At 42.2% G+C, this 15,729-nt stretch overlaps 1 protein-coding gene across 7 annotated transcripts in view; it reads left to right on the plus strand.

The window, feature by feature from the left end:
* NINL (ninein like) overlaps positions 1–15,729 on the plus strand; it is a 248,261-nt gene that overhangs the window by 185,604 nt on the left and 46,928 nt on the right. For 5 of the 7 annotated variants that reach the window (XM_077486175.1, XM_077486177.1, XM_077486178.1 and 2 more), the window contains one exon: positions 13,215–14,510. The exons of the other annotated variants lie outside the window; for them this stretch is intronic. In XM_077486175.1, coding sequence (XP_077342301.1) covers positions 13,215–14,510 — 1,296 coding nt within the window. The remainder of the gene's footprint in view (positions 1–13,214; positions 14,511–15,729) is intronic. 7 annotated transcript variants of the gene reach the window in all.

Below are 15,729 nucleotides of genomic sequence, written 5' to 3' on the forward strand. Positions count from 1 at the left end.
ATAGCGCCGGGGACCCCCATATACTACCGCATAAAGCCCCCTGATTGCCCCCTAGTTAACCCTTTCACCAGTGATCACCATATAACTGTTACAGGTGACGCTGGTTGGTTAGTTATTTTTTATAGTTTCAGGGCACCCGCCATTTATTACCTAATAAAGGTTTAACCCCCTGATCACCCGGCGGGTGTCATTTGTGACTAATAACTGTTAGGGCAGTTAGGGTTAGCCCCCTTTAGTTCTAAGGTACCCCCCTAACCCCCCCAATAAAGGTTTAACCCCGTGATCACCCCCCGTCGCCAGTGTCACTAAGGCTGGGTTCACATTGCAGCGGTTTATGAGAACGGATGTGATTCGCACCGCACTGCAGTGCAAATCACATCCGATCTCTGTGCGATTCGAGTTCAGCCATTCGCCGCACCCGCCACACCCGCCGCACCCGCCGCAAATTCGCACGGGACCCTTTTTTTGGCCCGCAGCAGAATCGGATCGCATGGGTGTTCACACCATGCGATCCGAGTTTGCAGATCGCACTGCGATATGCGAACTGATCTGGGGGTGTCAGTAACATTTCACTGACACTCCCAGCAGTTCGCATAGGGCAGTGTGAACTGCCGCCGGGAGGCATGCGATGCGGGAACCCGCCGCGCATTCGTGGCGTTCCCGCATCGCTCCAGTGTGAACCCAGCCTAATAAGCGATCGTTTTTCTGATCGCTGTATTAGTGTCACAGGTGACGCTAGTTAGGCAGGTAGGTATTTAGGTTCGCCGCAGCTTTTTATAGCGCCAGGGACCCCCATATACTACCGCATAAAGCCCCCTGATTGCCCCCTAGTTAACCCTTTCACCAGTGATCACCATATAACTGTTACAGGTGACGCTGGTTGGTTAGTTATTTTTTTATAGTTTCAGGGCACCCGCCATTTATTACCTAGTCTCACTAGTGTACCCCTAAATTTAGGGGTGTCTACTTTCCAAAATGGGGTCATTTGGGGGGGGTTTGTGCCATCTTGGCATTTTATGGCCTTCAAAACTGTAACGCCCTTAGAAAGCCTGAAGGCGGTGCTTGGTTTTCGGGGCCCCGTACGCGGCTAGGCTCCCAAAAAGTCCCACATATGTGGTATCCCCGTACTCAGGAGAAGCAGCAGAATTTATTTTGGGGTGTCATTTCACATATGCCCATGGCATGCGTGAGCAATATATCATTTAGTGACAACTTTGTGAAAAAAAAAAAAAAAAAAAAAAAGTTTGTAATTTTCCCGCAACTTGTGGCAAAATATAAAATATTCCATGGACTCAACATGCCTCTCAGCAAATAGCTTGGGGTGTCTACTTTCTAAAATGGGGTCATTTGTGGGGGTTTTGTGCCATCTTGGCATTTTATGGCCTTCAAAACTGTAATAGGTAGTGAGAAGTGAACTCAAAAATGTACGCCCTTAGAAAGCCTGAAGGCGGTGCTTGGTTTTCGGGGCCCCGTACGCGGCTAGGCTCCCAAAAAGTCCCACATATGTGGTATCTCCGTACTCAGGAGAAGCAGCAGAATTTATTTTGGGGTGTCATTTCACATATGCCCATGGCATGTGTGAGCAATATATCATTTAGTGACAACTTTGTGAAAAAAAAAAAAAAAAAAAAAAGTTTGTAATTTTCCCGCAACTTGTGGCAAAATATAAAATATTCCATGAACTCAACATGCCTCTCAGCAAATAGCTTGGGGTGTCTACTTTCTAAAATGGGGTCATTTGTGGGGGTTTTGTGCCATCTTGGCATTTTATGGCCTTCAAAACTGTAATAGGTAGTGAGAAGTGAACTCAAAAATTTACGCCCTTAGAAAGCCTGAAGGCGGTGCTTGGTTTTCGGGGCCCCGTACGCGGCTAGGCTCCCAAAAAGTCCCACATATGTGGTATCCCCGTACTCAGGAGAAGCAGCAGAATTTATTTTGGGGTGTTATTTCACATACGCCCATAGCATGTGTGAGCAATATATCATTTAGTGACAACTTTGTGTAAAAAAAAAAAAAAATTTTTTTTTTTGTCATTATTCAATCGCTTGAGGCAAAAAAATAAAATATTCAATGGGCTCAACATGCCTCTTATCAATTTCCTTAGGGGGTCTACTTTCCAAAATGGGGTCATTTGGGGGGGTTTTGTACTGCCCTGCCATTTTAGCACCTCAAGAAATGAGATAGGCAGTCGTAAACTAAAAGCTGCGTAAATTGCAGAAAACGTACCTTAGTTTGTAGATGTGACAACTTTTGCGCAAACCAATAAATATACAATTATTGACTTTTTTTTTACCAAAGACATGTGGCTGAATACATTTTGGCCTAAATGTATGACTAAAATTGAGTTTATTGGATTTTTCTAATAACAAAAAGTAGAAAATATCATTTTTTTTCAAAATTTGCGGTCTTTTTACGTTTATATCGCAAAAAATAAAAATCGCAGAGGCAATCAAATACCATCAAAAGAAAGCTCTATTTGTGGGAAGAAAAGGACGCAAATTTTGTTTGGGTACAACATTGCATGACCGCGCAATTACCAGTTAAAGCAGCGCAGTGCCAAAGTGTAAAAAGACCTCTGGTCATTTACCAGCAAAATGGTCCGGTCTGAAAGTGGTTAAAAATCAAATGAGCCAGGTGAAAAACTATCAGCCAAACAGTGGCCAGTCAGATGCAGCCAGTATTCAATGGCAGCTACCTCTGTCAGAATACAATAGTCCAGAAGGGGGATTTGTCTATCATCACTGTATAGTGTAGATGGAGGAATCTGTTCCCTTGATCAACCTCTGTTGAAAGGACATGATTGGAAAACGTTTGTTGCAGTGTCTGATTGGTGTGTTCTGGCAGCAGCGGGATCTACTGTCAGAAACAATGGGGTAGATTTAATAAACCCGGAGCACTCTGAATCTGGTGGAGCTCTGCATGGTAGCCAATCGGCTTCTAAAGTTTGTTCAAATAAACTTTGGCAATAAAACCTGGACGTTGATTGGTTTCTATGCAGAGTTGCACCAGATTTTGCCCTTTCCGGTTTTAGTAAATAAACCCCAATGGGGAAGGGAGGGGGGTGGTTGGTCATGTGGAATCCTCCACACCTTCCTTTTTGTGGATGGAGGAATCTGCAGTTTTTTTTTTATCCACAAATTAATCCTGATGTGCAGTTATCTTAAAGCAGCCCATCAGTTGAAATATATGCATGCCCTGAGGAAGAGTGTGCAATGGTGGCCCTGTCAAACACCAATAACAATATAATATATGTGTGTGTATGTATGTGTGTATGTATATGTATGTATATGTGTATATATATATATATATATATATATATATATATATATATATATATATATATATATATATATATATATATATATATATATATATATATATATATATATATTAATATAATATAATAACAATAGATAGTACAGTGGCTCCTCTTGAGATGTTTTTTTTTTTTTTTCTTTCTTTCCTTCAGCCCTGCTGGGTTGAACGAAAAAAAAATACTAGTAATGTGTACCAGTGTTAACTCTGCCTATTGAACATCATTAGACTTCCTGAACAGCTGCTGTAAGAAGAAAATGGAAGCAAGACTGAAAGATTATATTTCTTTAAATTCTGGAGCTGGAGAAGAATCTGTAGAAGCATGTGCACTGTTCCCTTGGTGCATTAATTATGGTTGTAATGCGCTGAAGGGTTGAATTAATTTTTTTATTTTTTTTTTCTATTACTGTGGGTGCCTGTATTTCAATTTAGCAAAAAGTGGACTATGCATTAAACTTTTGTTGCTAGAGCTGTTTTTTGCATTTTTGTGTAAATCGATTAAAATGCACAGTTTAGACATGAATAAGGATGAGTTCAGGTGTGTTCGCAACCCGCACATGCAGAGCCTGCAAGAAAGTTGGCACTGCACAGCGCTAATCACAGGCAGTGAGACACTTCTTGATCTCTGCAGCCACAGATCTGGAAAATGTCTCACTGTCTGCGATTAGCACTGTACAGTGCCGACTTCCTGGTGGGCTTTGCACATGTGGGTTGCGAACATGCCTGAGCTCATCCTTAGACATGAAGATTGGTTAAACCCTACACGCCTAATATATTTTATGAAAGCGAGGATCTTTGAGAATAAAATGGTGGTATTTTAATGGCAATTATATATGTAACATGATTATCAGTGCACATGTTTTTACAATACATACTTTCAGTAAAATAAAATACAAAAAAGTAAATTTTAGTGAATACAAACACAATATATTGCCTATTATTGGTAAAATGTATCAAATGAGGTAGACTAAATAGATACCAAATATGTCATGCCTTAAAATTGTGCATGCAAATGAAATGACAACAACCATCATGTCCAAAATTGTCTATAGGTGAACCTTTAAAAGACCTTGCAGGTCATCAATTTAATGTTGCCCATAATTAATGGCCCTTGAATTAGTTCTCACTTGTGTAATGCAATCTGCGCTTTGGTACTTAGATGCTCTTGACGCGTATGTTCATGTGCATGGAGGCAGGAGGCTTAAAAGATGATTTTACAGTATGTTGCTTTAATTTTTTCTTTTTTTCCTTTTTTTGGTTTTAATTAATTAACTTTATTGCTATCACTTCAGGGCAATGGCCCCTTTGTTATAGCATACTGTTTGTGACAGGTCTTCTTTAAGGAGATATCAGGGGTTTATTAGATCCCTAATGTAACCTTTGCGCTCCATTGAATTTTAGTGCTGGTTTCCTCTATGTCGGGGATCTCCAAACTACGACCCTCCAGCTGTTGCTGAACTACACATACCATGAAGCATTGTAAAACTCTGAAATTCACAGACGTGACTAGATATGATATGAATTGTAGTTCCTGAACAACTGGAGGGCCATAGTTTGGAGACCTCTGCTGTACTATGGTACAAAGGCAAACTATATTAACTTAATCCACACCAGAGAATTTAGAGAGTGTGCATTGCTCTATTAGTGATCAATTTCCCAATATTAAATATTCTAAGTATTGTTTTAAATGTATGATAATGTACATGATCTTAAAAGAGAAGTTTGGGGTTCACAAAAAACCTTATACTCCCCTCGATCTGATGCTACATCGGTCCTCTGCCACCTCTGCACTGTGAACTGAGTGATCAAACACCGCTGATCGCTCTGTTCTCTCCTCCACTCTGTCCCTCCAGTACTCACTGGAGAGATGAGCTGGAGAAGAAGCGGCTGGTTCAGTCCCCCACTGGTGCACATGAGAGGCCAAGCCAGCTGCCAGTCCAGGCATAGGGGTGGATCCCAACTATAAAGTTAGGATCTTTCCCCAGCCTGGAATGGCTGAGTGACAGCTGACAGTGGGTCTCAGGAGTGCAGTACAGACTGCCCTACTCTGATCCATAAAAGCAGGGCCAAAAAAGCTTGAGCCATACTTCTCATACTTCTGTCATGATGCAAAATGCTTGTGTTTTTTTCACAGTGTATTTATTTTTACAAAATTATTTTAAAGTGCAACTATGCAAGAGATGTTTAATCATTTGGTAATAAGATTAACCTTTTAGCCTGGTGTGCTAAAGTGACTATAGAGTTTTATACTTACCTGGTTTGTGCTGCTTACCCCCTCTTCTGGGATCCCCCGTTGGTGCTCTCCACTCCTCCTCTTCTGTGTGACTGGCCCATAGCAAGATGCTGGAAGCACTCATGCAGGATTTTGTCCTGAGCCAGGCTATGTGCATCCATAGACACACATCACTGCCCAGCCCTTCCCACCTCACTCCCTCCCCACAGGATTTGACTGACAGCACCAGGAGCCAGTGGCTCCCACTGTTCTCAGTAAAGCCTGGGAGGGTGGGAAAAGGAGAGAGAAGACCTGCAGCTGGACAGGTACAGGACTCCGGTAAGTGTTAGGGAGGGAGGTGAGGGAAACTAGTATTTAAAGGTTTTTTCCATAAAGCATTCTCTGCATGGTAAAAAATCTTCAGAGTAGTGGTCTCCAAACTGCAGCTCGAAGGCTGGATGCGGCCCTTTCCTTGCCTATCCAGCCCTTGGGGGCACTTTTCCTTCTAGTGACCCCAACATGGGGACATGATTCCACTGACGCCAAAAATAGGGAATCATTCTTGCTGCTGCTATCAATAATGGGGCACTATTTCTCCCACTGATGCCAACAATGGGACACTATTCCTCAAACCGACACCAATGATGGGGCTCTATTCCTCAAATTGACACCAACGATGGGGCACTACTCCTCCCCATAATAGCAAAGATATATTGTTTACTCCCACAGATGCCAGGACAATTTCTACTAACTATGGCCACAGTCTGGTCCCCTAACGTCTGGGGGACAGTAAACTAGCCCTGTTTGAAACATTTGGAGACCTCTGCATTTGAGTTTAGATTAGAACCTCTTTAACTTTATTTATTAAATTTGTTGAGGTGAAGTTGTGGTTCTGTAGGCAGATATAAATGTGGGTGTGTTTGAGACAAGTTTCTATTTTTAACCAGTGCTATTGGCCAATAAACCAGTCATTTTTTTTGTCTTTTCATTCTTTACACACAGCTTAGAAAAAGAAAATGTAAATCTGATTGGCTGGGCTCCAGTTTGAATAAAGTTGCAACAAAGTTTGTCTCTGCACTTTTTATTAATCCCCCTCCCAAATGTAACTTTAACCACTTAAGGACCGCCTCACGCCGATATACGTCGGCAGAATGGCACAGCTGGGCACAAGCATGTACCTGTACGTTGCTTTTTAAGCCGTGGGTTGGGAGCACGCCACCGGAGGCGCGTTCCCGACCCGGTCCTGAGCTCCATGACCGTGGCCATGGGACCAGCGGACCCGATCGCCGCTGGTGTCCCGCGATCAGGTCACAGAGCTGAAGAACGAGGAGAGGTCTGTGTAAACAAACCTCTCCCTGTGCTTCCTAGTATGGCTGTCACCGATCGTCTGTTCCCTTTTATAGGGAAGGAGATCAGTGACGTCACATGCCAGACAAGGCCCCCTACAATAAAAAAAAACACATAACGTCATACATAACCCCCACACTGCCCCCTAGTGGTTAACTCCTTCACTGCCAGTGTCATTTACACAGGAATCCGTGCATTTAAATAGCACTGATTGCTGTATAAATGACAACGGTCCCAAAAAATGTGTAAAAAAATTTCCGATGTGTCCGCCATAATGTCGCAGTCACAATAAAAATCGCTAATCGCCACCATTACTAGTAAAAAAATAAAATATTAATAAAAATGCTATAAAACTATCCCCTATTTTATAAACACTATAACTTTTGCACAAACCAATCAATAATCGCTAATTGCAATTTTTTTTTTTTTTAACAAAAATATGTAGAAGAATACGTATCGCCCTAAACTGAGGGAAAAAAACTTTTTTTTATATATTTTTTGGGGATATTTATTATAGCAAAAAGTAAAAAATATTGCATTTTTTTCAAAATTGTCGCTCTATTTTTGTTTATAGTGCAAAAAATAAAAACCGCAGAGGTGATCAAATACCACCAAAAGAGAGCTCTATTTGTGGGGAAAAAAGGACGGCAATTTTGTTTGGGAGCCACGTCACATGGCCGCGCAATTGTCAATTAAAGCGACGCAGTGCCGAATCGCAAAAAGGGGCCTGGTCCTTTGGCTGCAAATTAGTCCGGGGCTTAAGTGGTTAAGAAATTTGCTGACACAGAGCATGTATGCTGTACTTCTAAGAACCTTTTTAAGCTTTTCTAGCATGTGTGATTGACTTGCTCTGCATGTACTGTTTTGCAATACATTATCTAGTTCGCTTATGCCTGTACTGAAGTATGTTTTGTGCCAGTGAAAATGTAAAATTTTTGCCTATTGCCCTAAAGTAACAGTTATTTCAGATTCTTGGTATACAAGTTTGAAGGTTTGCTGTGGATGCAAAAAATCTTGGTATTATGCCACCTAGCACTGTTTGCTTTGATCTATCAAAGACAGGTGAAATCTTGATTCCCACCTGCCCCTCCCCTCTACTCATCCATTCAGAGAAAGACTTACCGTATGTTCAATTTAAATGAATACAAGATGTTTTCTGAACAGGGGAATTGATTGAGTGAACCCCTATCATCACTGTATGAGTGTCAGAACTCACAGCGGTTGAGCTGGGACATCAAAGCTGATGATGGTTTGCATTGCATCATAATTAAGAATTTTCGCATTCCCACTGGACATAGTATACCAACAATTAGAGGTGAATAACCTGGACCCAGCAAACATCAAAAACTTTTTTTTCCTGGAGCTCAGCTTTAACATATATGTAACCCCCCCCCCATTACTAAATTACATATGTCAGCTTTAAAATGTTAAAGCTGAATTCCAGGCATGGTTTGTATTGTATAGTTGCGTTGGTTTAGCTTGGACCAATATAAGTATACATATTTTATAGCAGTGGGGTTGTTGTGGAAACAGAGAATTACTGTAGTGCTACCCGTGATCGCTAAAGTCTTCTTGTTTCTATGCCCAGTAGCTGCCCTGCTGCATAGTATCCACAGGGCTTAGCACAAATGCCTTGCATTTTTCTCAATGACTGCAAAGTGCTTTATAAATGAATGAGGTGGAGTGGGGGTGATTTCACAGGACCCAGAAGTCCACAGCAACTACTACAGTGGTTCTCCGCTTCCACAGCAGTCCCACAGGTAGGGAATATGTATGCATTGCAACAAAAAAAAGAGTTCAGTATGCAGCATTCACCAATATTTATACAAGGGTACCTTTAAACATTTGTTGACCACTGTACATATATATGAAACCTGTCAGAAAGTGGTTATACCAAGATCATGGCTGCAGCTAGTGATGGGCTCTCTAGTAAAAGTGACCTGGGTGTAACAAGAGGGGCCGCTGCCGCCCACAGTGGTTCCCGAACCCTCTCGTTCCTCCAGGGAGCCTTGGACTATGGTAAACTGCTAGGATGGGTCACACAAATGAGATGGAGGATAATTTGTTCCCCCAGCTAAACAGTAATGCAGCAAGAAGCAATAGTTAAGTCGCTTCCAGATTCAGATCTGTCATTCCTTGGCTGTTACAGCCAGTGACGCAGCTAACTGAGCATTGTTACACTCTTTATGTGTGTGTGTGCACTTTTTTTGGCACCGGGTGGAAGTTTTTGGGTGTGTTTTGCATGCCACAGGCAAAAAAAAAACTGAGCATTATCTATGCTTGTTTAACTGCTTTGAAGGGCATAGGAGGCTGTCACCTGTCCAAAGCTATTACATAGGGGACTTGTTAGCCCCCTTATGGCACTAATAATGTTAAATAAGAAAACAAAGGCTAATGCTGTGTACACACAAGCGTTTTTTCTGTTGGATTAAGCTCTAAAGGTTTCTCCAACGGAATTCCAATGGAATTCCTCTCAAGCTGTCTTGCATACACACGGTCACACCAAAGTCCGACCGTCAAGAACGTGGTGCCATACAACACATACGACGGGACTAGAAAAAGGAAGTTCAGTAGCCAATAGCTTCTGTCTTGTTCTTGATTCAGAGCATGCGTCGTTTTTGGTAAGCCGGAACAGCTTGCAGACGAGTGGTTTTCCCGATGGGAATTGGTTCCGTCGGAAAAATTTAGAACATGTTCTCTTTCTAGGTCCGTCAGAATTTTCGATGTAAAAAGTCCGATGGGACATACACACGATTAGAATATACAATGAAAAGCTCCCGTCCGACTTTTTTTATCTGAAATTCCTCTCGTGTGTACACGGCATAAGTGTCTGTGTCAATGCACATTGTGTAGGCTTGTTTTATTGTTGTCACTAGGGATGAGCCGAACACCCCCCTGTTCGGTTCGCACCAGAACCTGCGAACAGACCTAAACTTCGTGTGAACTTTAGAACCCTATTAAAGTCTATGGGACTCGAACGTTCACAATCTAAAGTGCTCATTTTAAAGGGTAATATGAAAGTTACTGTCCTAAAAAGTGTTTGGGGACCTGGGTCCTGCCCCAGGGGACATGGATCAATGCAAAAAAAAGTTTTAAAAACGGCCGTTTTTTCAGGAGCAGTGATTTTAATAATGATTAAAGTGAAACAATAAAAGTGTAATATTCCTTTAAATTTCGTAGCTGGGGGGTATCTATAGTATGCCTGTGAAGGGGCGCATGTTTCTGGTGCTTAGAACTGTCGCTGCACAAAGTGTCATTTGTGCAGGAAAAAAAGTCTTTTAAAATCACTTGCGGCTAAATTGTCGGGTCTCCGTAATACAGAGAACACTCAATGAGTGTTCTCTGTATTAGCCGACAATTCATTCATTCATTGATTAAAAAAAAAAAAAAAAAAAAAAAAACGTGGGGGTTCCCCTAAATTCAATCAAAAGGCCCTTCAGGTCTGACATGGATATTAAGGGGAACCCCGTGTCAAATTAAAAAAAAAAATTGACGTGGGGGTCCCCCCAAATATCCATACCAGACCCTTCAGGTCTGATATGGATATTAAGGGGAACCCCGCATCAAATTTTAAAAAAAAATTGACGTGGGGGTCCCCCTAAATATCCATACCAGACCCTTTATCCGAGCACGCAACCTGGCAGGCCGCAGGAAAAGAGGGGGGGACGAGAGAGCGGCCCCCCCTCCCTCCTGAACCGTACCAGGCCACATACCCTCAACATTGGGAGGATGCTTTGGGGGTCTGTGACCCCTCAAAGCACCTTGTCCCCATGTTGATAAGGACAAGGGCCTCATCCTCACAACCCTGGCCGTTGGTTGTGAGGGTCTGCGGGCGGGGGGCTTATCAGAATCTGGAAGCCCCCTTTAACAAGGGGACCCCCAGATCCCGGCCCCCCCCCTGTTTGAAATGGTAAGGGGGTACAAAAGTACCCCTACCATTTCACAAAGAAAGTGTCAAAATGGTTAAATAAGACAAACACACTTTTGAAAAATTCCTTTATTAAAAATAAAAAAAATAAAAAAAAAATTCCAGCGGTGCTAATCCACTCTTGCTATCCAGCGACGGGTCTCCGGGGTCCAGCGATGGATGATCATATCCAGCGACGGGGGATCTCTCAGTCCAGCGCTGTCCATACCTCCTTCTTCTGTCTCCACTGCGGAGACACTGCAGAGAGCCGAGCGCTGACATTTCTTATATTGGGAGGGTGGGGCCACCCGTCACCTGACCCCGCCCCTCTGACGCAGGAGAGGGAAGCCAGGGGTTCCCCAGTGACGTGTGGGTGACCCCGCCCCCTCTGATGTAACGCAGGTTTCCGTTACATCAGAGGGGGAGGGGTCACCCACACGTCACTGGGGAACCCCTGGCTTCCCTCTCCTGCGTCAGAGGGGCGGGGTCAGGTGACGGGTGGCCCCGCCCTCCCAATATAAGAAATGTCAGCGCTCGGCTCTCTGCAGTGTCTCCGCAGTGGAGACAGAAGAAGGAGGTATGGACAGCGCTGGACTGAGAGATCCCCCGTCGCTGGATATGATCATCCATCGCTGGACCCCGGAGACCCGTCGCTGGATAGCAAGAGTGGATTAGCACCGCTGGAATTTTTTTTTTATTTTTTTTATTTTTAATAAAGGAATTTTTCAAAAGTGTGTTTGTCTTATTTAACCATTTTGACACTTTCTTTGTGAAATGGTAGGGGTACTTTTGTACCCCCTTACCATTTCAAACAGGGGGGGGGGCCGGGATCTGGGGGTCCCCTTGTTAAAGGGGGCTTCCAGATTCTGATAAGCCCCCCGCCCGCAGACCCTCACAACCAACGGCCAGGGTTGTGAGGATGAGGCCCTTGTCCTTATCAACATGGGGACAAGGTGCTTTGAGGGGTCACAGACCCCCAAAGCATCCTCCCAATGTTGAGGGTATGTGGCCTGGTACGGTTCAGGAGGGAGGGGGGGCCGCTCTCTCGTCCCCCCTCTTTTCCTGCGGCCTGCCAGGTTGCGTGCTCGGATAAAGGGTCTGGTATGGATATTTAGGGGGACCCCCACGTCAATTTTTTTTTAAAATTTGATGCGGGGTTCCCCTTAATATCCATATCAGACCTGAAGGGTCTGGTATGGATATTTGGGGGGACCCCCACGTCAATTTTTTTTTTTTATTTGACACGGGGTTCCCCTTAATATCCATGTCAGACCTGAAGGGCCTTTTGATTGCATTTAGGGGAACCCCCACGCTTTTTTTTTTTTTTTTTTTTAATCAATGAATGAATGAATTGTCGGCTAATACAGAGAACACTCATTGAGTGTTCTCTGTATTACGGAGACCCGACAATTTAGCCGCAAGTGATTTTAAAAGACTTTTTTTCCTGCACAAATGACACTTTGTGCAGCGACAGTTCTAAGCACCAGAAACATGCGCCCCTTCACAGGCATACTATAGATACCCCCCAGCTACGACATTTAAAGGAATATTACACTTTTATTGTTTCACTTTAATCATTATTAAAATCACTGCTCCTGAAAAAACTGCCGTTTTTAAAACTTTTTTTTGCATTGATCCATGTCCCCTGGGGCAGGACCCAGGTCCCCAAACACTTTTTAGGACAGTAACCTGCATATTACCCTTTAAAATGAGCACTTTAGATTTCTCCCATAGACTTGTATAGGGTGTTCCGGCTTTTCGAATTTGCTGCGAACAGCCCAAATTGTTCACTGTTCGCTGAACAGGCGAACAGGCAATGTTCGAGTAGAACATGAGTTCGACTCGAACTCGAAGCTCATCCCTAGTTGTCACCATCAGAAAACCTTGCTTGAGAAATGTCATGCAGACATCACTGGAGCTCATGCATATAGACAGAAAGTGGCTGGAAGAGTTTAACGGCACAAAGTATAAAAAAGGAGAAATCTAGTATTGTGTTTTAAAAGGAAAAAAAATCTAAAAATCTTTTATAGTTCACTTCAATTAGTATTTTCATCTACTTTCATTTAGTTGCTGTGAGTTACTGCACTCTGTAGCGAATATTACTTTGCACTTCCTCATGAAATACGTAATAATCACTGATCGTTTTGCAAGTATCCATGTATTAATGAGGAGAGCCAAAAATCCTAGTTATTTGTGGTTGGTTAAATATAATTAATTTTAAATGTCATGTGAACTGTTTACTGCGTTCTAAAAATATATTTCAACTTAGCAGTTTGCTTTTAAAGTTTGTTTTTTTTTTGCTACTGGATGCAGAGTTTGTCATTGATGGCTTTCTTAGCTAACATAGGATACATTAATGTTTTCTTAAGGCATGATCTGGAAAATGCTGCTATAATTATATTTAATTCAGGTGAACCATCCATTTGTCTATAGGGAAGAGGCAGAGGAAGAACTTGCTGAGAAACTGGCACAGATTGAATCCCAGTATACCGAGTATTGCCAGTCTTTAATACAACAGCATCTAAATGAAAACAATGAATTCTTGCAAAAACATGAGCTGGAAAAGAAGGCCCTAATACAAGATCACATGGATGAGATTAGCCGATGGCAAGAAAAAGAGAGGGCGCAATGGAAAAACGATCAAACGAACCTGGACGGGAAACCAAACGAGGAACAAGCTGGTATTTGTAAAACTTTCGCTATTGAGAAGGAAATGCTAGAAAGCTACTACAGAGATCACATTAATAGGCTTAACCATGAAATTGAGGGTTTGAATGCACTTGTGCTAAAAGCCAAGAGCTCTAACCTAATCAAGAAAGAGAAGCAGTCTTTAGTGAACAGACACAGTGATCATTGTACAAAGGGCTACGAAGGACCGCATTTATTTTCTCTACAGGCAGGAAGTACAGAATTAGAACAACAAATGATGGACAATACAAATAAGCAACAGAATGAACATGTCTGCCAGCAAAGTCATTCTGCACCTTTACACGTACAGCACAAGATGGTCTTGTCTGCTGTAGAAGAGCTGAATGTAGAACAGTCCTTAAAACAAGCACAGGAGCATGTACTGATGACGCTGCAAGAGATGGAGAGCTTGGTAGCTTCCTTGAGAGCACAGCTGCATTATGAAACAAAGGCTCAAGAGACTCTTGTTGTACATAAGAAAGGATATGGTGAAGACCAAATAAATGTGAGTAACCAATTTAAAAAAAGAGAAGACAAATGCATGTTGGCTAAGGACAAATCAAAAGACCCGACCTTTCACTTGCTTGAAGGTGAATCTCCTGTCAAAAACCTGGAATCGACACTTCAGATGCTTGGAAGGGAGGAGGAAGAACTGGAGAAACAGGTGGCAGTGTTAGCAGGCCAAATTGGCTTGGAGTACAAGCTTATGAGACACAAAGGACTAGAGCAAGAGCAAGGTGGAGATTGGGCACCTAAAAGTGAGTGCCATTATCTTATCGGAAATGTCAAAGAGCTTGTTGATGACAATCCCTCGTTATTCCAGCAGCTGTTAAGCAAGGACGACATATTAAACCTCCTACTCGGCCATCTCAGAGAAGCAATGAGTCAGTGCCAACAGCTAGAACAACTAACAGCCAAGCAAATCCAGGAATCCACTGACCTGCTTGAAAGAGAGAAGGACTATGTCAAAGGCAGGCTGTTTCAGCTAGAAGACTTGGTACGGAGGCTAGAGCAAGAAACCATTTCAAACCAGGATGAAAGGTTAGATGATGGATTTTTTCCATTTAAACTGCACTGAATGAGCACCTAACACAATACTAATCCCTCCACTGACTTTTTGATTATGGGAAACTTTCTAGGCTGTCCAAGCTTGCACAACGCCTTTATAAATGTTTGTACGATCTCTTATTTTTTTCCAGGTTACTAATCGAGACAATTTGCAGTGTATTTTTTTCACTGTTCATTGGGGACATTTATGAAAACAAAGTAAAAAAGAATGTTTCTAAAAACTTTCATCGTCAAGATTGTATAATGTTCATGCTTACCTTTTTTTTATTTTTCCATGTTCATAAATTTCCCCTTTAAACATTTATCATTAACAGTATATATTTTTTTTATACTATAGGGGGCACTCTTTTCTTTCCTTGTATGTTATGTACACTCTACTTATTCTTTGCTCGCACTAACAAAACAGAATTTCAGAATTAAATTACAAATAGTGGCACAAACAAATGTTTCTTTGTGTTTCAACCTTGCTATGCTTTTTAGATGTATTATTATGCTACTGTTTAGCTTTGCAGTTAATATATCGGGTCTTATTTACAGTACTAAGTAGCAATCTGTTAAAAATAAAAATGTCAAAGGCTGTTGTTCACTGAACATTGTTTGGTTAATAATTAATGCCTTAAGCACTGCTTTTATTGAAGTTGCTGTCTTTTAGTTATTTAGGACAGTGTAATGCATTTTGAATGATAGAACCTCGCTATTTATATAGGTGGTCTACAAACTGGAGCTGTTGAGCCACGTGTGGTTCTCTTCATTTTGCTGCAGCTCATGTTTTCCAGTTAGCATGTTCTATGTACTAACCTTGTGGCCACACTTGACTATTACTCTACAGTCCGTGTTACTTTTGTAACATATACCTGCTGCCATCCTAATGCAGGGTTCTCAAAACTTTCCAAAGGGCCAATTTACTGTCTTTTAGGTTTTAGATTGGTTTGTGGCCAGTGGGGGTAGAAAATGTCCCAGCATCAGTGAAAATAAACATGGCCTCAGGGTTGATCGTCAGAAGGCGGTAGAGTAGTGCCCCATCATTGGTATTAGTGGGAAAAATAGTACCCCATCATTGGGATCAGTAGAATAAATAGTGCCCTATTGTTGTCAGTGGGAGGAATAGTGCCCCAAGGGCTGAATAAAGGCTAGCAAAGGGCTACAGTTAGGAGACCCCTGTCCTAATGTTGGTGTGTGTTGTTGGTCATTG

This window comes from Lithobates pipiens, unplaced genomic scaffold, assembly GCF_037356315.1.
Source record: "Lithobates pipiens isolate NorthernLeopardFrog02 unplaced genomic scaffold, aLitPip1_a1.2 Scaffold_18, whole genome shotgun sequence".
NCBI lineage: Eukaryota > Metazoa > Chordata > Amphibia > Anura > Ranidae > Lithobates > Lithobates pipiens.